The sequence below is a fragment of the Cygnus atratus genome, chromosome 3 (genome assembly GCF_013377495.2).
Source record: "Cygnus atratus isolate AKBS03 ecotype Queensland, Australia chromosome 3, CAtr_DNAZoo_HiC_assembly, whole genome shotgun sequence".
Classification (NCBI taxonomy): domain Eukaryota; kingdom Metazoa; phylum Chordata; class Aves; order Anseriformes; family Anatidae; genus Cygnus; species Cygnus atratus.
Window position 1 is genome coordinate 22,076,775 of NC_066364.1, and position 23,531 is coordinate 22,100,305.

At 42.9% G+C, this 23,531-nt stretch overlaps 2 protein-coding genes across 14 annotated transcripts in view; both read left to right on the top strand.

The window, feature by feature from the left end:
• The first annotated feature begins 9,521 nt into the window (after positions 1-9,521).
• On the top strand, positions 9,522-16,441 carry CLN8 (CLN8 transmembrane ER and ERGIC protein). 4 transcript variants are annotated; one of them, XM_050709894.1, is made up of 4 exons: positions 9,522-9,540; positions 10,835-10,951; positions 11,278-11,964; positions 12,385-16,441. In XM_050709894.1, exons 3-4 carry the CDS (start codon positions 11,422-11,424, stop codon positions 12,694-12,696), a joined length of 855 nt encoding a protein of 284 aa, XP_050565851.1. In that variant the 5' UTR covers positions 9,522-9,540; positions 10,835-10,951; positions 11,278-11,421; the 3' UTR covers positions 12,697-16,441. The 4 variants fall into 4 exon arrangements, with proteins under 4 accessions (XP_050565851.1, XP_035398939.1, XP_035398940.1 ...); XM_035543046.2 differs by lacking the exon at positions 9,522-9,540 and adding an exon at positions 9,923-10,123; XM_035543047.2 differs by lacking the exon at positions 9,522-9,540 and adding an exon at positions 9,923-10,123 and having other exon boundaries at positions 10,835-10,923.
• A 6,056-nt stretch (positions 16,442-22,497) lies between these two features.
• ARHGEF10 (Rho guanine nucleotide exchange factor 10) overlaps positions 22,498-23,531 on the top strand; it is a 121,879-nt gene continuing 120,845 nt past the window's right edge. For 7 of the 10 annotated variants that reach the window (XM_035542970.2, XM_035542964.2, XM_035542971.2 and 4 more), the window contains exon 1: positions 22,997-23,100. The gene's annotated coding sequence lies outside the window, so the exon portion shown is untranslated. Of the gene's footprint in view, positions 22,643-22,996; positions 23,101-23,531 lie in introns of those variants that run through there. The other 3 variants (XM_035542962.2, XM_035542969.2, XM_035542966.2) reach the window with 3 other exon arrangements.

Here is a 23,531-nt window from a genome sequence, read left to right on the forward strand (position 1 = left end):
CCACACATTTCTCTCATACTTCCTTAACATATTACTCTCATCTGTCTTCCATGGTCCTTAACAACTTGCAGAATGAGGTGCTCCTGTGGCTGGTTCTGCTTTTGTGGCTAACTGTGAAGACTGGTGGACCTGTAGCCAAACAGAATAGAGAACTACTGTTTCATGGTGCAACCTTTCTTTTCATAGGGTGCTAGTTTGGAGTTCTTTTCTGCTGTTTTTTTTTTTTGATGTACCTTTTAAGAACATATTTACTTTGGATGAAACTGGAATTGGTTCAAAATGTACTATGAAAATCTCCTATGGCCTTACGCACAAAGGGTAAGACTACATCAAATCTCATTTCCCTTAAATTTTATCATTTGCTAGTTGTGTGGCTTTTTCCTTTAAATCTTCTTAAAATCTTCTAAAGGCTACTATAATGAGTTATATCTGTATTCTGTCATGATTTATTTCGGTGGGGTTTTGATTAAGGTTGCAAGAAATAGGAGAGAGTAACTTGGCAGAACGTTCTCTACCACATTTCTCTTCCCCTTTTTCTCGCTCTTGAAATATATTCTTTCCTCTCTGTGGGTAAGACACTCGTAAATGGAAGACCTAAAATTTTACTCTTCACATTAAACTGTCTGAAGAAGCTACTGTAGTATGCAAGAGTCTAGCGAAACACTGTGAAGGCCAGTCTACATTTTACTGAAAGTGAAAATTCAGGAAATATGAAATACAAGGAAACGTAAAAAGCCCATACAGGGTCTGACCACGGGCTGATATAAATCATTTCAGTGGTCATGTGCTGGATGATGCCCCCTGTTTCTGTACACCACAGAACTGCTGTAGTACATATAGAAGACCATGATGAAAACTCCAGGGTCATTCAACACTGATAGATTTGTGGCAGAGATCAAATGCTTGACTTTTGACTGCTGCGTATGAACCTAGCTTTGGAGAGAAAGGAGGCATTAAAAAGGTTGTTCATCATCAGAGGCTTAGATAAATTACAAAATGTATGAACAATTAAAAGAGACAGGATTATTGCTGTTCGGGTTAGTATAATTTATTTTTAGGAATACCTGGAGTACGTAGTTAGAATCTTCTTATTCTAAAGAAATTTAAATATATTACATATAAAAGGATCTCCATCTTTTTCAAGTCAAGAATAACCTGCCATGAAAGAAGCTCATTCTCCCTGTTTTAAACACCTCTTATGTTTCTCCCAACCATATCTAGCAATCTCTAATTTTAATAAACTTCCTTTTTCTTTTCATTTGTTCTCCATTTTTTGAAGTTAATTGTTGCTTTGCTAAATTTGGATACCTGCCTCATTCTCAAGGATATCAGCTTTATACTGTTGTCATTATTGCACAGCACTGAAAATTGCGAAATGCCTGAGTGTCTCCAACTGGATGAAGTTGAAACTAGAAAACAAGTCATCACCTTACAAACTCCTTACCACTTATGGACTATTTATTCAAAGAAGTCATTTAAGCTGTTGGGAACCTAGTCCACGTGGTGGATTTGCTGGCATTTTACTGAAATCCCCAAAAGTAAACTTATTAGATTGGTGACTGAGGCCACAGAAATGTTTGTGGTTTCCACCCATCATTACCAAGCTTTAATTGTAAAGCCCTTGACTTCGTCTCAGATAGTTTCCATAGGAACTGTTTGAAGCTGTCTACAGACACAACTAAAAGATGGTCTGGGGTAGTAACGTGGGATCAGATCCTTGGCAGAGACACGCATCTAAGCCAGCCACTGACTGCTCTGTTTCTAACTTGGCAAACATTATTTTGCCTCCTGGTGAAGCCCCTAGTTTCTATTCAAGTGAGACTATCTGGAGCTAAACAAAACTCCAAAAGGATAAGCATATAGTCCTTTAGGCAGATACAGGATTTTCTTTTGATTCCTGAAGAGGCAAAGGAGGTACCTGCGTGAGAAATGGGAAAGAAGGGCTAGAGATTCTGGATAAACCTGAAACACCAGTTAGATCACATTTCATGACCACAGCTGTGAAGCAAGAACCTAACTACTATTGCAGAATAACTTGTTCCTGTTAACATTGTTAAGACATGTGGATTTGTGAGGGAGGAATAAAAAGGTTCAACTGGAAACCCAAGCTTGTATCATCACTTCATGCTAGTTACCTGAAGCCAACCAGAAGCAACCAAGGAACTTGCATCCAGGACTGGACACAGTCAGTATTATTCTTATTTATTATTTGTATGGGAAGTGGTTATAGTGTCATGAGTGATGCTGGGCACTAGCAGGTGAAAATCTTCAGGGAGGAGCATAAATCTTCAGGGAGGTACTGACTGGCCACGGCTCTCCTTCTCAGAGCTGGGGGGAAGAGAGAGAAAAAATTACATGATGAAATATATGTAAGTAATGATTTAAAAGACATGTTTATGATAAATAGAACATAAAGAGAAGCTTGCAAAATAGAAAAAAAGAAAATTTTGGAGTGAGGTGTGAACTTAAGGAGACGAAGAATAGGTGAAGCAGCAACACCTCAGGTATTGCAGATTAAATGCAGAACTAAAGGGAGAGAGAAGCTGAGATTTAGAGAAACTCTTGAGAGAAATGATTGGGCCAAGCAGAAGAGAGGTTGAGAGTGTCTTTTATCAAAATGGAAATAAATGGGGATTAGAAGGAAAAGGGGTAGGATATCTTGTCTTGAAAGGAAGTAAAAGAATGAGAAGGGAGGAAAGGCTGAAAGAATAATTGCCCAAAGGTTGTACTTGGTGAGGTTCAAGTAAGCAGTGGACAGGGAATGGCCAGACGTCACAGGGTCAGCAGGGGCAGGGTAAACATCCTGAACCGTGTCTACTCACGTAGTAGAGTAGAGCGCTACTCAACAGCGGTTGTATACATCCATCATTTTCATAATGTGTTTATAGGGAGAACAGAAATGGGTGATAATCTTGAGAGGGATTGTGCCAAGAATCTCCAGTTCTTCTACATTGTCTGAATTATCTGGAAAGATGTAAGCAGGCTGAAACTGTTAGTTCCAAATCTGGATGCTCAGCAAATCTGAATTTTATAAAATTTTGAGACTATCAAGTGCTTCATAAAGACTATTATCACTATCTGTTCTGGAGCATAAGGAGTTAAAGTTGATTAACTCATTTAAAAATGACTGTAAGTAAAATAGAGAAAGAGTGTGCAGAAACTCCTGCTGATCTACAAGTACTGAAGAAAGCAAACCAGCGTGGGCAGATGAATATGTTATGCAATATACAGACTTTCTGAATCCTTTGCACACATGAAAGCCTTGTAATACAGGTTTTCTGGAAGAAGTTGAGTATGGTTCCTATTAGCTAAGAGGCAAAATGCCTTAAACAAGCACGTTCAAAGTGCTCCTTGGAATAACTGTAGTTTGCATGTAGGAATACTGCATAAGTGCTTGTTGGACAAGAATCAGGAGAACTTCGAGAGTATGTGTAAAATATTAACAAAGTGAGATTACACATTTGGTATTGCCACAGAGTTCCTTCAGGCAGGGTGTATGTGGTACAGCTCCCACAGATTTGAATGTAGACAGCAGATTAGCAAGTGGTAAAAGAACAAATTTTGGTTTAAAAAAAAAGAATTCAAGAAGCATGCCACTGAAAATATATGATTATGTGACAGGTCAGCAGAAGTTGTTTGTGTATGTACATACTTGTGTCTGCAAATAGGCAGCCTTTTTCTTCGGGAAGAGAGGGCTAAAACCTTTTGAAAAGTCAATGGGGTCTTGACTTTTCAAGTAGTAGTAGACTTTTAATCTGCTATGGGGAAGATTGCCAGCTCATGTTTTATTTATACTGATAGGACTTAGTTCTACATATAGTACCACTGAATACAGCTATTTGGTATACTGGAATTTAAAACTAAGAGAACCTAAGGCAGTAACTTTCAAATGCTACTCAGAGAGATTTTTTTCCCCCTCTCTGTTCATTCATTAATTCCATTCTCTCAGGGAGCCAGGGTTGAGATTTTTAGACATTACCAAAAACAGTATAGATATGAAGAAAAAGAGACTTTGTCCGGGACTCATCTATACTGATCAATAGCACAGCTCGAGTGCTGCCCCAGAAAGACTGGCCAATTTTCAAACATTTCATTCATATTCATGCTGCAGGCTTAAATACGACTGTCAGAGAGCACAAGTCATGTTGAGACTGCAACACACATAGGACAGTCTTCACCACAGATGTAATACGAAATTTTCCTATCCTCATCAGCCAAGTTTTTGTGGTTCTCCTGAAAGCGTGGTCTCATTTGAACCATGTATGAAACATGAACAAGAGATTAAAGGTCCCATCTGTTACTTAGTCTAGCCACACTGATATTTCTGCACTATTTTTGATTGGTCACCACCTAAAATATGCTGCACAGCATTCCTGCAGCAGGGCATATATGACTTTTTTACCCAGTGTTCTTTTAAGGGGTTAATGATTATTAAAAATAATATAATAATATAAGACTCTTGCCATCACTGGTGATGTTGTTCCAGTGGGAACTTAAGGTAGAGCTGCAGGGTTCCCTAGAGCTGGACCCATAGGGAGCTCTGTCATGGTCCCAGTTCCTGACTCGTATTTGTCAAGTGTACCTCCAGTCAGAAGAAAGTCTTGTAGCATTGGCTGTATGGTGGGCTCAACAAGAAGCATGAAGCATGCCATCAACAGTTGTGGCAATATGATGGAGGTCACTGGCAAGCTATAAAACGATCAGAGACCCACCTCATCAGGCAGGATTTCTTCTAATATATATTCCTCATATTTTAGAAGGGTATTAAAAAGATGGAGAGCAACTTTTTGTATGGGCAGATAATGATAGGACAAGGGGGAATGACTTTAAATTAAAAGAGGGGAGATTTAGATTAGATGTTAGGAGGAAATTCTTCACTCAGAGGGTGGTGAGGCACTGGAACAGGTTGCCCAGAGAGGTTGTGGATGCCCCAGTGAGAGGGTACTAGTCTGCCTCTGGGAGGACAAGGACTTGGAAAAGGACATGGAACTGTGGCACTCTGATTTGCAGAATGAAGAAGAAAAAAGTGATAAAACTAAAGACATTGTTAACTGTCATCGGCTATCTGTATATTAGTAAATACAACAGAGGAGCTACTGATTCATTACTGCATGCAGTATTCAATTATCAGTATGCTGCCTGGAAGAATTTTGGCCTGTGCCAACTTGTACTTCTCTAGACATCTCCTGGTTTGGGGCAGAAGCCTGGTCAAAATGACCTTGGAAGTCAGAATTTCTATGGATGTTTTGGGGGATAGCTCATGCCAAAGTCATATTCAATGGGCAGTTTGGATGTAGCTGCCCTATTTCAAAGTAACAGGCAGGCCCTACATGGACTTTTGGCCTTCTTTATCTAGTAGTATAGATGTAGCCACTGAGGCAACAAAACATGAATGTTGTGCAAAAAATACTGTTCAGTTCTTGACAGCAAGCAAGCAGTACCCTGCCATTGTAAAGAGGCTCCTAGCTACGATGGGGAGATCATCCAGAGTGTATGTGCAGGGCTCCCTGCCTGGAGGTGCTCTTTGCTCCTCCAGCAGTGGCATTCAGAAGATGCCAAGAAAGTCACCTAAAACCAAGGCAGCACAGACAGGCAGGAAACTGAGCTTTGAACAGGGCATGGTGTAGGATCCAGCTCGATTGCCTGTAAAAGGGAGGACTGAACATGACATAAAATGGAAGATGAGACTCATTACAGGAAGAACTATTTTGAAATACTTGAAGTGATCATAATGACCATAATGAGACAGCTATTAAAAAGTTGTCACTAAGTACGGTTGTAGTATCAGTAGATTGAGAAAGTAACGCTAAACTATTACATCATGGCTAAGACTGGTAGCCCTTAAAAAATAGATTTTGCCTGAGAATAGCAAGAAAGGCAGCAGAGAAGAAAAAAAACTCAGAAAAACAACGTATCTGTGACCTTCTTTTTACAGTATGATCACAGCAACTTACATGTACGTAAAACTCAAATCTCCTGCCTCAACATGTTACAATTTAAAGGAATTCCTTAAAGACAATGATGAGAAGAATAAAATTAGGGGAAGCCAGAACAGCAGCCCGCACTGTGACAGCTCCAGCAATCTACCTAGTTGACCAAGAAAAGCAAGCAGATGTAATCTTTCTGGATTTCAGCAAAGCTTTTGGTACTGTCTCCCACAATATCCTTCTGGACAAAATGTCCATCATACAGCTAAACAAGTGCATAATATAACGGATGAACAATTGGCTGATGGGTCGGGCTCAAAGGGTTATAGTAAATGTGGTTACATCAGGCTGGCAGCCAGTCACTAGAGGGGTTCCCCAGGGCTCATTTTTGGAGCCACTTCTCTTCAACGTTTTTATAAATGATCTGGACACAGGAGTCAAACGTACACTCAGTAAGTTTGCAGACGACACTAAATTAGGAGGAGCTGTTGACTCTTTTGAGGGTAGGAAAGCCTTGCAGAGAGATATTGACAGACTAAAGGGCCAGGCAATCACAAGCCACATGAAATTTAGCAAGAATAAATGCAGGATTCTGCTCCTGCGATGGGGCAACATTGGCTATACGTACAGACTGGGGAATGAGAGGCTTGACAGCATACCTAAGGAAAGGGATCTGGGGGTTCTGGTTGATATCATGTTGAATATAAGTCAACAGTGTGCCCTGGCAGCCAGAAGACCCTGCTGTTCCCTGGGGTGCATCAGGCATGGCATTGCTAGTCAGTTGAGGGAAGGGATTGTCCTTCTCTGCTCTGTGCCAGTGTGCCCTCACGTTGAGTACTGTGTGCAGTTTTGAGCACCACAGTATAAAAAGGACATAAAACTATTAGAGAGTGTCCAAAGGAGGGCAACAAAGATCGCGTCTAGAGGGCAAGATGTATGAGGAGCAGCTGAGGTCCCTTGGTTTGTTCAGCCCAGAGCAGAGCAGGCTGAGGGGAGGCCTCATGGCGGCCTGCAGCTCCCTCACGAGGGGAGCCGAGGGGCAGGCGCTGAGCTCTGCTCTCTGGGGACAGCGACAGGACCCGAGGGAACGGCATGGAGCTGGGACAGGGGAGGGTCAGGCTGGGTGTGAGGAAAAGGTTCTTCACCAAGAGGGTGGTTGGGCACTGGGACAGGCTCCCCAGGGAAGTGGTCACAGCACTGAGCTGCTGGAGTTCAAGAAGTGTTTGGACAATGCTCTCAGACATAGGGTTTGATTTTTGGATGGTCCTATGTGGAGTCAGGAGTTGGACGCAGTGATCCTTGTGGGTCCCTTCCAACTCAGGATATCCAATGATTCTATATCACTTAGTAATGCAACATCTTTCAACAATAGCTCACTCAGCTTTTGCTTGTTCTGCTTTCTCGTCCTTTTTTATGTTACCCAGGACAGGACTGGCATCGGTAGGGGAACAGAGGTAATTAAACAGATACCCACCACCAGCTAGAAAGCACTTCCCAGGTGACAGCTCCCCCAAATCTGCTTAGCATCCTTCAGGCTCTATGGCTCTTTTTCTCCATCAGGGTAACCCTGACAGTATCATAGATCTATAGAGCCAAAGAAGGTTGGGAAGGGACCTTAAAGATCACGCAGTTCCAACCCTCCTGTCATAGGCAGGGATGCCACCCACTAGATCAAGTTGCCCAGGGCCTCGTCCAACCTGGCCTTGAACACCTCCAGGGATGGGGCATCCACAACCTCTCTGGGCAACCTGTTCCAGTGCCTCACCACCCTCTGAGTGAAGCATTTCCTCATAATATCTAACCTAAATTTCCCCTCTTTTAGTTTTAAAACCGTTCCCTCTTGTCCTGTTATTGTCCAAGCAAAAAGTTGCCATCCATCTTCTTTATAAGCCCCATTTAAGTATTGACAAGCTGCAGTAAGGTTACTCCAGAGCCTTCTCTTTTCCAAGCTGAACACCTCCAGCCCTCTTAGCTTTTCTTCATAAGAGAGGTGCTCCAGCCCTGTGATCAACTTTGTAGCCCTCCTCTGGACCTGTTGTAACAGATCCTCATCTTTCTTGTGCTGGGGGCCCCAGACCTGGATGCAGTACTCCAAGTGGGGCCACAAAGCTTTGCAACAAATTTGCTCTATTTGCAAATTTCCTATAGTGCAAAGATGAATCCTTGTACCAGCAAGAGAAACTTGCCAATGCATGTCATTAGGATCTCTGTCATTTGATCATGACTGTGCTCTCTGTACGAAATAACTATTTTAACTGAAATCTCTTGGCCTTGACTTACTGCTGAGTCTGGGCCTCTTGGGCAGGGATGAGGTTGCTCGTAGTGACATGGCAGGAATGCTCCAACATGTGACTCACCAAATGACACATAAATAGTGTCTGGGTGTGTGGGCAAGGCTTCCCGAGACTTCAACCAAAGCCTGGTGTCCCTTGGGGCTGTCTATAGAGGAGCTCAGAGAAGGGCTACTGGCAGCTTGCAATGCCTCACACCCAGCATGTAGAAGGCAGTAGATTTTGTTTCTGGATTTTTCATATGAACAACCGAGGATGGCTGCTCATGTCTAAACTCTTGAGGTGGCACATAAACAGATTTAACTTTTCAGAAAGCTTGGGGAGTCCATCAGGGACAAAGTTATCACATTAACAATTAAAAACACATGAACAAGAAAAAAAGAAAAAGAAAAAAAAAAAAAACCCTCCTCCCCAGATATCCCTCTACTTTGGCAGGACCCAGTTTTCCACCACTAACAGCAGTGCTGCTTGCCTCTCGGGCTGGAAGCTGAGCACCGGTCAGACTTCGAAGACTTTTATTTCCTAGGTGTAGTCTTTCACCACAAGCACGCCCAGCTTAGGGTTTCAGCTGTTCTAGACCAATTTTCCGTGTAAGGGAAGTTGTGGCGTGATTTTTATTTTTCAGTGGAATCATGTGGTCAGCCATGGGACTGAGCTTCCCCTTGGCAAAACCCTCAGTCAGCTCAGTGACTTGTGTAGAATCATAGAAACATTAAGGTTGGAAAAGACTTTCAAAATTATCTGGTCCAACCATCCCCCTACTACCAATGTCACCCACTAAACCATGTCCCTAAGCACCAGGTCCAACCTTTCCTTGAACACCCCCAGGGGCGGTGACTCCACCACCTCTCTGGGCAACCCGTTCCAATGCCTGACTATTCTTTCTGAGAAGAAATGTCTCCTAATCTCCAACCTAAACCTCCCCTGGTGCAACTTGAGGCCATTCCCTCTAGTCCTGTCACCGGTTATCTGTGAGAAGAGGCCAACCCCCAGCTCCCCACACCTTCCTTTCAGGTAGCTGTAGAAAGCAATAAGGTCTCCCCTGAGCCTCCTCTTCTCCAGACTAAACAACCCCAGTTCCCTCAGCTGCTCCTCACAGGACTTGTGTTCCAAACTGAAACCCAGACATGGGTTTGCACCACCGCTGAGAAAACCTCCATGTGTGGTTTCGCTGGGCCCTCCCGTGTTGCTCTCAGAACCAGGCAGCGTGAGTCACGGGGATGACAAGATCATTTTTGACAAGTATGGAAAGAATCATGTAGCAGCACTCTGTGACATCCCTTTTATAATTTGCTGTCTTTAATGAAATTGGATAATTACAGGTAAGGGTACTCGCTGTGGCATCGGTGCTGCTTTTTTTTTTTTTTTTTTCCAACAGGCATCTAGTAAATACGATTAACTTTGCAGTGGTATTGAGGAGTCTGTTTCAGTGGGGGAAAAAATGTAAACAAGGCTGTTTTCAAACTTAGAGTGGAAAACAAACAAACAAACAAATAAACAAACAAACAGTCCTCCTCATGGATTTCCTCTGAGGAAAATCGCGAGGGTGCCTCCTGCTCCTGGAACCCTTCTGTGTCAAGACGCCTCGGGGCCCTTGCAGACCGGTTCCCCCCCCACCGGGTGGCAGTGGTACGGCCGGGCCCTACCCGCTTGGCGCAGCACGGTGCGGTTCGTACCACCGGGCCGGCACGCGGGGGGGGCGGGGGGAGAGGAGGAGGAGGAGGAGGGCGGTGTTGGCGCCTGCGCGCTGGGTGCATGGCGCCGGCGGAGCGGAGCGGGGTGGTGGCGGAGCCGAGCCGGGGGGCCGGGGGGTGTCTCGCCGGCCGCAGGCGGCCCCGGAGCCGGGAAGGGCCGGGCCGCCATCTCGGGCAGCGCTGCCGGCGAGGAGCGGCGGGTGCGAGCGAGGTGCGTGCGTCGGGGCCGCCCCTGGGCTCTTAGGGGCGAGGAGAGGGGGTTGGGGGTCGGTGCCGCCGGGCGCTGCCCTGCCCGTGTGGCGCCGAGGGGCTCGGGGCCCCTCAGGGGCTGCATGGGGCCGGGGGAGCTGTGGGGGGAGCAGGTCCCTGCAGCGCCCAACACCTGGCCCCGGCCCGTCCCCTGGTGGGGGCGTTTTGTAGGGTGAGGCGAGGGGGGTGCAGCTCGCTGGGGTCTCTGAGCCCCGAAGCCTAGCTCCTGCCACGCTGGGGTCTGCCGGGTGGCGGTGGGGCTGGTGGTCCTGCTGGTGTCATCTAAATTGTAAGTAACATGAAGTGGCACTCGCACGTTTCCCTCTTATCCCCTCCCCACAAGTCCATGATCATCACCTACGGTGTGTTCAGGAAGTTTCAGCTAACTTGAGGTGCCTACTGCAAGACTGTTCAGTTAATTATGATAATGCTGCTAATAACACACATTAACGTTGCTTGTCTGCATTCCATGCTCTTCTCGCATTTTTGGAATAGATTTTCTGTTGGAAAGTTGTTTAATCTTTGGAGGCTGATTGCTAAGCCATGTTTTGAGACATGATCTTGAAAACCCTTTTCTTTGTAAGTGCTGTTATCCCATATGAGTTATCCCATGTGTTATCCCATGTGACTTATTTCATATGCAGGGATAACTTTTCATATTTTTATGTCCCAGGGGTGTATGTGAGATTCAGAATCGCTCTCAAAGCTGTAAGAAGTTGTGGAAAATCAGTGAGGGAAAAGCAGAGGAGCAGAAGAATAATGGTTAGTGACAGCCCGTTGTTGTTGAAATGTGAGTTTCGTGAGTAAGAAAACAGGATTTGCTTCTTGTGTTTTCTCTTCCTCTTTCTTGCCTTCCTTCTTTGCCCTCTTCTTCTTTTGCTTCAGTGAATTACTTTGTACTAGTAGAGATTTTCCAGGCCAGTTGTTAATCTTAAAAAAAAAAAAAAAAAAAAGTTTTTTTTTTTTCATTTATTTACTTGTCTTTGGGATGACTGTGCCTAATGGCAACAGGACCAAAGTCTTACTGCAATAAAAGTGAGTTTCATGTAGTTCAGGAGCTGTGTATACAGATGATTATTAAAAATACTCACTTTATTTTTTTTCTTCTTTTTCCAGATGGAAAAAAAAGAGTTCATGGTTTCTGGTTTGCATATTAGCAGAGGCTGAATAGGCATAAAGGAGACAATAGTGTGGGTAAGAAGTGTCCAGCCCCTTGCAAGACTTTGGTCTATTACAAGGAAAAAAAAAAAAAAAGAAGAAATGAATCCCACAAATGATGATCCAGTGTTTGGGACCATTTTTGACTGGGACTATCTCTTATGGGAAGTTCGTTTGACCTTTTTAGCTGCTGGTTTTTTAATCTACCTGGGAGTATTTCTTCTGTCCCACTGGTTGTCTTCCTGGATAAGTACCACTTATCGTGCCTTGCATGCAAGGGAGAAGGTGTTTTGGAATATGGCAGTCACACGTGGTGTGTTTGGACTTCAGAGCTGTGTTTCTGGCCTATGGGCTTTGCTCATAGATCCCGTTTTTCATGCAGACAAAGTGTATTCACAGCAAAAGTGGAGCTGGTTTAACTGTTTAATAGCTGCTGGATTTTTCTTGCTTGAAAATGTAGCTGTTCACATGTCCAACATTGTTTTTAGAACATTTGATGTGTTCTTGGTAGTTCATCACCTACTTGCTTTTGGTGGCTTGGCTGGTCTAGTAATCAATGTAGAATCTGGACATTATCTACCTTTGATGGGAATGTTGCTGGAGATGAGCACTCCCTCAACGTGCATTTCCTGGATGCTTCTAAAGGTAAGAACTTGGTAATTTCCAAATTATGTTTGTAAGAGCTTTTGTGCATCTCACTTCCCCGTAAATAATCTGTGTGGTTTGCCTAGATAACTTTGCAGCAGGGCTGTTCATTTAACTGACATCCATGTTATTGTGATACCTGTTTTTGTCATGATCACGTTTCTGTAGTCCTCCAGACAGACTTCTGCGTGATGGTGTCCGTGTTTGGATAGTGGGATGGTTTGGAGTTTGGGTTTGGGATGATGTACGTGTGAAAAAATACCATAGCTCTATGTGAAGCACCATATCTCTATGTGAAAAAATGCCTGAGGGGGTGTGTATGCAAAAGCTGGGTGTTTGCATTAGTTCTAGGGATTCTTTGCTTCCTTATCTTGAAATAACAATCTCACTTCTGCATACTTTCTGTTCTTGTTTTTCTAGGCTGGCTGTGCAAATACCTTTTTCTGGAAGGCCAACCAGTGGGTGATGATCCACCTGTTCCACTGCCGCATGATTCTTACTTACCACATGTGGTGGGTGCTCATTTTCAACTGGAGTTCTGTGATAGAAAATCTGGGACTTCTTCATTTTATTGTTTCATTCTCTGGATTATTTGCCGTCACGCTAATACTTAACCCGTACTGGACATACAAAAAAACTCAGCAGCTCCTCAGCCCAACTGACTGGAACTTTGAACGTAAAGCGACAGAAAATGGAAAATTAAATGGTGACACACATCAAAAGAAGATGTAACACTGAAACATCTGTTTCCTAGTATGATATTAGCATACAGCAGAAAAAATACACTGCGAAGTAATCTGCCCATGATGTAGAAGCTTTTGCAAGAAGCTCATTAACGAAGTCATTCCTTGCTGTTAGTATTCTGTAAGCATAAGAAGTATTTAAAATCATTGTCTGTATTTCATATATACATAAGATCTTCAACATCTTAGTGAAGAATTACGCCAGGTGTTTTGTCAGGGTGGACAGTATTTCATGATTTAGCAATTGGTATTTCATGATTTAGCAATGACATGCTCTCTAATGGTATCTTTTGTCCTAATGCTTCTAAGTGGCTTTGTAGTTAATTTGTCCACTGATCTCAGCTTGAATCAAGTTTAGCTTGATTCCCGTTTCACCTGTGAAGGACATACTGATACTGAAAATCACGTTCAGAAGTTTATTAAGATCAACTGGGGCCCAAATGAGGTATGTGTGGGTATCTAGTTCCTGTGTGCTATTAAATTGTTCCCGGTGGTTGAATTGGTCATGTGGCAGAATGTAGTTATGGCTGGATTTTTATTTTATTTTTTTTTTTAAGTGCACAGGATGAAAAGGAATAGGGGGTTGAGTGCTTGCTGTCAAAGTGAGTTGTAGTTTCCAGGTTGCCTTTTGTATGGGAGTTCATATCCACCACAAACATGTATGTAGTAAGGAGTGGGAGTGTCAGTTCCGTATGCTGGTGGTCGAGCTAGGTAATCATGGTGCTTCTTTCTGGATTTGAGATAACAAGAATCAATGACAAAACCTTTGGCTGTTTAATCCTTGAAAAAATTGCTGGTTGACTGGTGAGATTATCTTCTTTGTGGGTCCCAAATGAGTAGTTGTGCAATTAGGTCCACTAGTACTCCTGTTATAGTTCCTCATATTTTTGGAAAGCCTCTTAGTTATCGAGGATTTTAGAATCTGAGGTGACTCCATTTTGGAGGGAAGCCCATACCACCTCTTTTAGAAGTTCTGTTGTTCTTTTAGTATTTTTATTTTTAATGTTTTTATTTTACTTTGAAGAACACTCAAAGTGAGACTAACAGTCCTTTGCACTTTATCTACCACATCTCTAAATCTTTCCTTGACCTAGGAAACAGAGCTGCTTTTTAGATTGGGGCTTAGCAAATTGTGGTGGTTTTTCTCCCGCTGATAACACTCGGTCCTGGATGTAATTTTGGACAGCTGATCAGGGTATAGAGATCACGATAGAAGAGAGTGACACCTAGTGGCAGGAGAGTGACAAATATGCTTAATTACTGTTGCACTGAACTATTGAAACATTGTCATCTGCTGTGACATTGCTGCTGCGCAGGTTTATTTTCCAAAGTAATATGACTGGACAAGCCCAGGCTGTGAGGAATTTTAGGTTGAGGCTTTGTCTGCTGATCCGTGGTGAAACATACTGTTTTAAATTAAGGTGGGGGAGGACTTTCTGGTGTAAACAAGCCCATTTAATTAATTTTGGCAGAAATGTCTTGGATTTTGTTAGGATGAAGGCAGGGAAACTAGCGTTCAGGTTGCTGTGTTCCCTAATTCACTTTGCATGAGCACAGAATTGAAGAACTGCTCTCAAAGGGGTAGGGTGAGGAATCTTTCTGTTAGGTCACAAATTTATATCCAGATCTTGATAGTGGTGAATATCTGAAATTGCCTGTTCAAAACTAGGCTGAGAAGATCATTGTAATTTTACACAGCAACCGTATCTATTATCTTGCTGATATTCAGTACAGAAAATGTAAATTTTGTGCTATCTTCCTATTTCTAAGCAGGCCAGAATGAGGTTGTAGTGTTTTGGCAGTATGGCCTGCCTGGATGTCATGCTGTAGAAAAAAAAAAAGAGTTCTCTGAAGCTAGAAATGGTGTCCTTCTCCTGACGGGTTACGTGAGAGAGAGTAATAATGAAAGTGCTTTAGGAGAAAGAAGAGGAATGGATTCCTCAGAAAGAGAACTGAATCACAGGATGGCTGAGGTCAGCAGGACCTCTGGAGGCATCTGCTCCAACCCCTGCTCAAGCAGGGCTACCCAGAGCAAGGGGCCCAGGACCACGTCCAGGTGGCTTTTGAAGATCTCCAAGGAGGAAGCTCCACAACCTCTCTGGGCAGCTTGGACTCTCCAGTATGCCCATGTCTTTCTTGTACTGGGGTGCCCAAAACTGGAGCCAACACTCCAGATATGTCTCTCCAGTGCTGAAGAGTGGGGAAAGATCACTACCTTCGACCTGCTGGCAGCACGCTGCCTAATGCAGCCAAGAATGCCATCAGCCTTCTTTGCAGCAAGGGCACGTTGCTGGCTCATGTTCAACTTGGTGTCCACCAGGGCTCTCAGGACCTTTTCTGCAAAGCTGCTTTCCAGCTGGGCGGTCCCCAGCAAACGTGATCTAAATGCGCATCGTGCAGAATACGAGTCTGGGGAAGGGGGATGCTAAGTCACTAGGCATCAAGGTGATGGTGCGCTCCTTGTAGCTCAGAATTCAAAGGTTTGGATTCAATAAAGCATGGTAATAACCAGAAGTCCTAGCTACAGAAGTGTGAAGAATCCTAACAGAAAATTACCTTCGGAAAAGAAGTTTGGGCTAAGTGCTCAGTTTTTACAGTGGCTGGCTAAAGGAAGTGAAATTTCTATGTGCTAAAATAAAGCAGTTTGAAAGCTTGGAATTAGTGAATTTGGGGCTGAAAAATAAGGTTAGGTGTGGTCAAGGCAGACAGGTGGATAGTTAAGTCAGTGACACCAGACTTCTAATGCTTAATATTTGTATTATTAATTGACGTGTTAATTATTAATTTAAGTGGACTTTAAATCTTTCATTAAAAGTATTGTGATCAGAATAGAGCAATCTTTTAATACGCATCTTTGTGCAAGTTTTTTCCATGTAATGACCACCTTATAGTATATCTCTAAAACCTTTTGCATGTCTTACTATGTAATGAATAATACCTAAGAGTGCCTGCTAACCTAACTACTGCTACACCTGCTAGAGCAGGAGAGCTATGCAATAATACAAATGACAGCATTCACTTCGTATTTCTGTTGGTTTGAGGGGTGAAGGGATTTTACATTCCAGCTAGAAATACAACACGACATAGAAATACAGACAACCTTCCTTCTCCGTCTTGAAGGGCAGCAGGTGGAGTTATCAGTTCCGTTACACAGAGCCTCTTCTTTTTTTTCTACTGAAGTGTTTTCTTCCTTTTTCTTCTTTGGCTGCTCCCTTCAGAAGAACCTTTTCTGGTTTATGACTGTGAGTGACTGTCTTACTGCTCTGAAGAAAAGGACTGAAAAAAAAAACTCTGAAGGTTCTGTTGTCTAATTACTTTTATAATCATTTCAACCCAAAAATTAGTTACAGTTTGTTTATAAATTTTGTTGATATGAAATTAATCCCAGTCCTTCTCGGGCCTCTTTTGTAAGGTCTTATCTGCAGTCTGATGTAGAAAACATTCACTATCAACTTCAGCAGGAACAGGATCAAGTCACAGGGGGTGCCACTGCCATGATTTGGAAACCTTTGGCATAATTTTTTTGGGGTGAATTTTCTGCTTGCCAAGGTGACTGTTAGACACTTCATCCTCCTTTCTTTTTGGGCAGGCTTACCCAAGGAGTGCTGTTTGTGTCACCTTTCTGGGTGAAGTTTTTTTTGAAAAGATAACCTGTGTTTTGGTTTGTGGTGTTTTTTATTGTTTTTGTTGTTTGTTTGTTTGTTTTGGGGGTGTTTCTGTTTTTTTTTTTTTTTTTAAATAAAACAGAAAAGTGTCTGATCTAAGGCGCCCTGGCCAGACATCTGGTTCTGGCTGTGTTCATACAGCCTCCCTAAATCACAGTTTGTTTTCCTCCGTTTGTGTCTTACATCCTATGTTTTTTTCCAAAACCTGTTACATTTACTCTTACCTGGTCATGATCCCGCAGCAGTCATGGTACCACAGCGACGTTTTTGGCTAACAGTTTCCAGCACTTACTGTTGATCTCTTCTTTTGTTAAATACCGAAGTCCAAATCTTTCAGGTTTTTGGCTTTTTTTTCCTGATAACACTGATTAAATATTGATGTTGTACAGTTATGAAAGACACCCTTCTTAACCTCAGGGAGATTCCCACTTAAAGTGAATTTAGAAATGTTAATTCATTAATAAATTCAAGTCTGTTCCTTGTACAATGCAACGTTTGTTGAATGCGTCTTTACACTGAGTGCATAAATAAAAGTATTTTATTGAACGTTGTCTACCATGAGTTTTTTTACTGTTGAAAATAATGCCTCAATTATTTTTACTTGCTATTTGTAGCTGATACAGTCTGAAATATATGTATTTAAAGATGACTTACTTATTTTGAAATGCTCTCCCAAACTTGATAAGGGTAATGTCATACCCATGGCAATAGCTCTAAAGCCTTGTAAACTAATGTCCTTTCACCGTCAACTTTTAACATTAGCATGTTTGGGTTAAAACTCTAGAAACTGCCCTGTGTATGTGGGCATGTACTAAAAATGGCTAAAAAGTATCATTTAGCAACTCTTGGTGGTGTATTTGAAGCATGTGATTGTTTTTTGCATTAGGCTGTAACTATGAAGACATCATCTGGAGCCACGTGATGCTTCATAGTTTAGCATCACTTAAAAAAAAAGTTTAATTTCTGAGTAGCAAAATACAGTTATAAACACTGAACATGTGCATCTTGAGTGGTGCTCTGCAGGACTTAATGTCTGATGCCTTTTAGCATTAATGAGCTAAAGGAAAATATCGCCATTACTGGCATTTCAACTATTCTTATAAGAATGCACTGTACAAGCAACTGGCTGGCATAATTTTGGTAGCTGCCTCTGCAGAGAAGTCTCCAAGATTCATTGAGGCAGAAGCAGAGATGTTCATGTGCAAAGCTCCACTAGCTGTGGAATGTGTGTGGGCACAGAATGGGGTGAGGAGAACAATGCTTATATGAATAAAGTCCTTCCTTGTAAACAATCTATGAAAGGAACATGTTGCTAATATTTTGCTACTCAGATGTTCTCAATTAATAGATAAATATATTTTACTTTGTAGCTCTTGCCATATTCCCAGAAATGTATTAGCACACAGTTATGCTGACAGCGTTACTCAGCAGTCGCAATCTTTTGATCTCGTGTCGTGGCACTGGTATTTAAGTTGATAATTTGGAACAAAAAAATAAGTGAAAGTCTTTAATTAAGGAAATTATGCCTGTTGCTTTAGTTGTCAGCCCCCAGATGGGTTTGCAGTGTTGGAAGAGACATTGCAGGCTCTGATCTGATCGACTAATTAGTGTGTTCTGCTAGTGGTGGTGTCACAGAAACAAGCAGCACATTGTGCCTTCCTGTTTTCCCTGAGCAAAACAATGCTGAGTGAGGTAGATGACAAAGATAATAACGCCACGAACATGTGCAAGACGTACAAGAACAGCAACGTTCAAAGTGGCAGAGACGAGCCTGACTTGAGAGGAGTGGGACCTGCTCACGTGTGCGCGAAGAAGAAATGAGGCAAATTGGCTGTGCAGTCACCTGCTGCCCTGTCTGTGCGCGTTCGGGTGAGTCAGCCAGGGTCACTTCTGGGTCCTTCAGGGCGTGACCTGAGCAGAGGGAGCGGAAGTTCAGTGCTAGATTCATCTGATACAGTATGCATTACTTCTCGTCTGGAATATTTATTTCCTCACGTGATCCTCTTTTTAGCTTCCCCTGCTGCTTTGAATGCTCACATCGCATTAGAAGTGATGCTGTTTTCACCAAAATGTCTTCTGATATTTACTTTAAAGACTTGTGAGCATGTGCATGGTTTTAGTATTGGTTTGATCAGAGCAGCTCCAGCTGCTCACCTGGGCCTGTTTTTTCATATTGTAAATGCTGTATAGGTCTGCAGCTTTTCCTCTCCTGTTTTGCTATTTCTGCTGCCAAAAGCACTTCGCCATGTGAACAGTGTTTTGTCACCAAAACAGCGTTCACTGAAGTTGAGGTATAGGGCTTGCACCAAATGTGGAAAAAATATACCAGAGAAAGGACTAAGTTTGCCCTCGTGATTGTACATTCATTTTTTTTTCTCGTGTATAAGGTAGAGGGTTGACTTTACTGCATTTCTGGATTGTACAGTTCTGCTGGCCGAATCTTTTAAGAGAAATCAAGGTGATAACTACAATACCTTGAAAAGCGAAGCCATGCAGACAAACTATAAAAGTAGGATCAAGTGGTTTGTGTAGAATGGACAGGGGGCATCTAACGAGCTTGGTCAGTCTGTCTTAAAAGTTGTATTTCCAGGGCAAAAGTGTATCCTTGAAAGCAGCAGCAGCCTTTTTGAGAAGTCATAGGGAATAAGTATGAAAAAAATTAAGAGGCTTTGGATGAGATTGCTGAGACCAGTTATTGTGGTATACGGTGCTGATCAGGTTGCAGCTGGGTGTTGAATAAGTTGGTTGTCTGATGCTTTAACTCTTTTTTTCTCAGCAGCATGTTTTGGGTATCAAAACATATATTGGATGAAGCCAAGTTTGAGGACTTCTTTTAGGACATCAGAACTCTCAAGCAATGTATAGCCCAAGGCCAAAAGAGCCTACAGTGAATTCTAATTCATAATAATTCACTCTTGTACTATCATTGCCTTTTTATCTTACATAATTAATTTTACCCCTGGAGGCTCTCTTGCATATTCATGAGAACAAAACAATCTGCTCTTTTATTTTCCTGTCTATCCTCATACTTATTATTTGCCACTTTTCCCACTTGAATTCCTCTGAAATGTTGGTGGCTTTGAGTTATACATAGTATTTCATATAAAGTCTTTTCTTTAACTTCTATTACATTTCTATTTCCTTTCCCTCACTGAAAATAGCTTTGTTTTAGCCCAAGGTTGCATTTTTCTTTCTTTTACATTTGTATATACTTAGTTCTTCGTAGTCCTCCCATGGCAGCTATTTCATGCCACCTTTTTTCTTCCTTGGTGCTTTCTCCATGGTAAACATTCCAGCTAAAAGAAACATTTTTTCTTAAGTCCCTAGATGTGAGACTATTCCACATTTCTCAGTCTTGCCCTGTTCCTAGAAATGTTTACAGCTCAGTCAGATGGATGATGTCAGATATCCATCCTAGATATATTTAGGGTGTTGATGTTTTTTTGCTATGTTAGGACTTTGGCATGGCTGGGCCCAGCAGCCAAAATGGCAGCACCTCTGGGGAAAACTAAGAAAATGTTTAAAAAAAACCAAACCAAACCAAAAAAAAAAACAGGCAAAGGGAGGAAGAAAAATAGTGAGAATCAGCCCTGTGAGCACCAAAGTCAGAGGAGAGGAGGAGATTCCCCTGCAATTGATGGAGAAGACCATGGTGAAGGAGGGGAAAAGCATGAGGAGGAAGGAGCAGCAAAGAGGAATGGCCATGGACTGACCGCAAACCCCATTCCCCATCTCCCCTCTGCTGCCTGGGAGCAGGAGGAAAGAGGAGTTGGGAATGAAGGGGTGAATTTAAACCTGGGAAAAAGAGTGAGGGAAAGTGCTTTAGTTTTGTCTTTTTCTCACCATCATACTCTATTCTGTTTGAACTGGCAATAACTTTGATTAATGTTCCCCAAGTTGAATCTATTTTGCTTCTAATGGTAATTGGTAAGTTGTTTCCCTGCCTTTATCTCAACCCACGAGCTTTCCATCCCATTTCTCACCCAGTTGAGAAGAGGGATTGAGAGAGCGGCTGGGTGGGGTCTGGCTGCTGGCCAAGGTCAACCCACCATGGTAAGTTATGGCATCAACTGTCCTGTAACTCTTGTGCCACCCTCGGCAACAAGGAGCCGATGTCACATGGGTTCTGGTGCTGGGAAGTATTAAAATTTATGGAAATGTGTGCCTTGTCTGTCTGAATTGGCAGTCAGAGAATTTGACTTGCAAAGACTCCTCATAAGCAGAGAGCTCCTGAAGGCATTCATGAAGAAGGTGCTAGTGCTGGTAAAACATCACTGTATTATAAAACTAAGTTGTTAGGGTAAGTGTTGGTATGCTCAGAAGTAACAGATTGTCTCCCAGTAGTAGTGTTGATGCTTCAGGGGGACCTGGAAGACTGGGCAGCAGCAGGCATCATATCAGAAAGATGAGCAATGCTGTTATTAAACCGAATGCTATTCTGATGTAATAGTCTGGATTTAAGATTTTATTTTTTAATATATATACATTTCATCACTCGTGTTTGGTAAGGGAAATGGAGGGGAGCTATATTCTAGGAAGCTCCAGCATGAGTTTTGCAGGTGCTCAAGTTGAGCAAGGCTGTTGGGTGTCCTGGCTCCAAGGGGTTTCTGGACTACAGGTGACATACAAACATACATTCTTTGTGGGGAATGTGGTTAAGAGCAACAGGAGAAACACTTTCTGAATTTTCAGTGGATGAAAACTCTGTAAGAGAAATTGCCTGCTATGTCATCTGGTAAACAGAATGAAAAAAAAAAGAGAAACTACATAATGAGAATGGAATGAGCTGCATTATAATTATTGACAATTAATTATGGATAGATAAATAATGAATTTTGAATTAGATGACCACTGCTTTTAGGAGATTGCTGTAGAAACTATTGGGAAGAGAGGAAGTTATTTTGGAATTTAGTATCTTGCTTTGTTATACTCAGGTATCCCCAGCAACTTTTTTACTGGAATCAGAGAAGTATATTTAAGCATGGTCACCAGAATCAAAGAAGTGGTTGCCAAAGGTCAAAAGGGTTCAGAAAAGAACTACAGGAAGGATTTGAAGTTTGTCACTCTAACAGTGAAACATACATGCAAAAGGGACAGGTAAATGCACATGGATTATGAGGCGGCTGCTGAAAGAAGCAGTTTGTTGCTAGTAGATGGTATTTTTAATCATGGAATTCAGCAAGTTGCATGTAATCTAGATATATGCCTGTTCTTTAGCGGGGCCTTTAATGACAGTACTTACTAAACAGTTAGCTAAACACAGATTCTCTGCCATTTCAGCTCTTCAAATGGTAGCTGAATGTGAGTGAAATACAGCATGTTTTAAATGTTACAGAAATGACAGGGTAAAATGGTCTCTACTGGAAATTGAACTGAATGCCATAATGGGATTTCTGGCCTTGACCTTTCTATATGGCCCAATTTTCTCTTCTCATTTTCTTTCTCATAGAGGGCCTATAAAACTATGTGAAAACTATTTTGAGGTGGTACTATAACAAATTGCATGAAAAACAAATGACTTTGTAAAAACTGAAACATTTTTGAAAGTAATACTTTCTATTATTTAATTTGGATTTAAGTTTGTATGGACCCATATGAACGCACGGGGCAGTCATGCATATACCTGGTGTTAGACAGTCATACAGACAAATGAAAAATGTGGGAAAAAGGTGGAATAATCAATTTTCCTTTGAAATGCTACCATTTTCTAACATAAACGGTAGAAATAGCATAGTGGTTTCCTGTAATGGTAAGGAATTTACTATATTTGGGCATATTTCATGACTGGCCGTAGCATGAATGCCCTTAAATAGGCGAGGGTCATCACTGTGTGATGCGTAGATCTTTGAATAACATTTAGTTTGGCATTTTCATGCTTAAAACTCCTCCAGAGATTTTAAATAGTGTTTATACATATTAAATAATGGCAACTGATATCAGGGATTGAGAAATTATAATGTATTTAAGAACACTTTTCACCCCAAGGTACGATGGTACCTTGGATGTATAGTACATACGAGGTACATGGATGTATAGTACAGTACGTTTTCAAAATGATTGTAAATTATGAAGGGGGTGCTGACTCATATCCATGTGAACATTCAGAGGGTTAGCTCGGACGGATTACTTTTGGGATAAGCATTACATGCCTGCACAGCACAGCCTGACCAGTGACTTGGTCAACACCGCTCTGCAGTGAGAGAGGAGAGGGCAGCGAAGACCTGCGGGTTAAGGAGGACTTGGCAGGATCTTAAGGAAACCTTTATTTTGGTATGCTTAAACAGGCTGAATTCCACAAACTATGCAAGAGTGATAAATGAGATGAAGCTCTAAAACAGCCACGGTGGCCTAGCGCACACCAGCGGGCTCCTCCTGAGAATGCGGTCGGGGGGGGCGGAGGGGGGGCGTTAGAAAAAGTCAATTTTTGTCCCGATTTCTCCATCCCGGCCGTCCTGAAGGCCTGCAGCGAGGCAGCCGCCTCTTCCTCTCGCTCCCCCTCAGCCCGCAGGTGCCCGGGGGCAATGGCTGGAGCCTGAGGCAGGAATGGGGCGGTGGGGCCGGGCCCCGCCTCATGGCGAGCGGCGGGCCGCTGCGCCAACCGGGCGGCCCCAATGGCGGCGGGGCGGGGAGGAGGAGGAGGACGAGAACGAGGAGGAGGAGGAGGAAGGGGGCTGCAGCGGGGTGGGGGCGAGCGGCGCCCCGCCGGGACTCGGCGGCTTCGGGCGGCGGTGAGTGCGAGCCCCCCGGCCCTCGGTGTTTTGCCCTCGGCTGGCAGCGGGAGCCATCGGGCGGGGTGGGCAGCAGAGGCGGGGTGTCGAAGACAGGGTGCGGGCGGACCCCGCGGCGGCTTTCCAAAAATCCCAGCCCCCAAATCCCAGGATTTTGGGGTGCGGGCACCCACGCGTGGGGTTGTGCTCGGGGCCGGGGTGCGCAGGGCTACGGAAAGCCAGGCGCTGGGCTAGGCGCTGCCTGGAGTTCCTCTCCTTCCCCCGCTTTCCTTGTTTTAAACCTATCTATTCGACACCAACTTTATAATCAGCAACTGAATTGGCTTTCTAGAAACAAGGGAAGACACTTTGGCACCGCTCATTTTTATTTCCTTCTCAAAGGAGGTATTAAAATCGCGCTCGATTTCTTTGTAGTTAACGCTTAAACTATC

Bases quoted from the DNA above. Each gene is read 5' to 3' on its own strand.
- CLN8 (XM_050709894.1), top strand. From the start codon at position 11,422: ATGAATCCCACAAATGATGATCCAGTGTTTGGGACCATTTTTGACTGG. The intron at 11,965-12,384 runs GTAAGAACTTGG...TTGTTTTTCTAG, and splicing joins TTTCCTGGATGCTTCTAAAG to GCTGGCTGTGCAAATACCTT.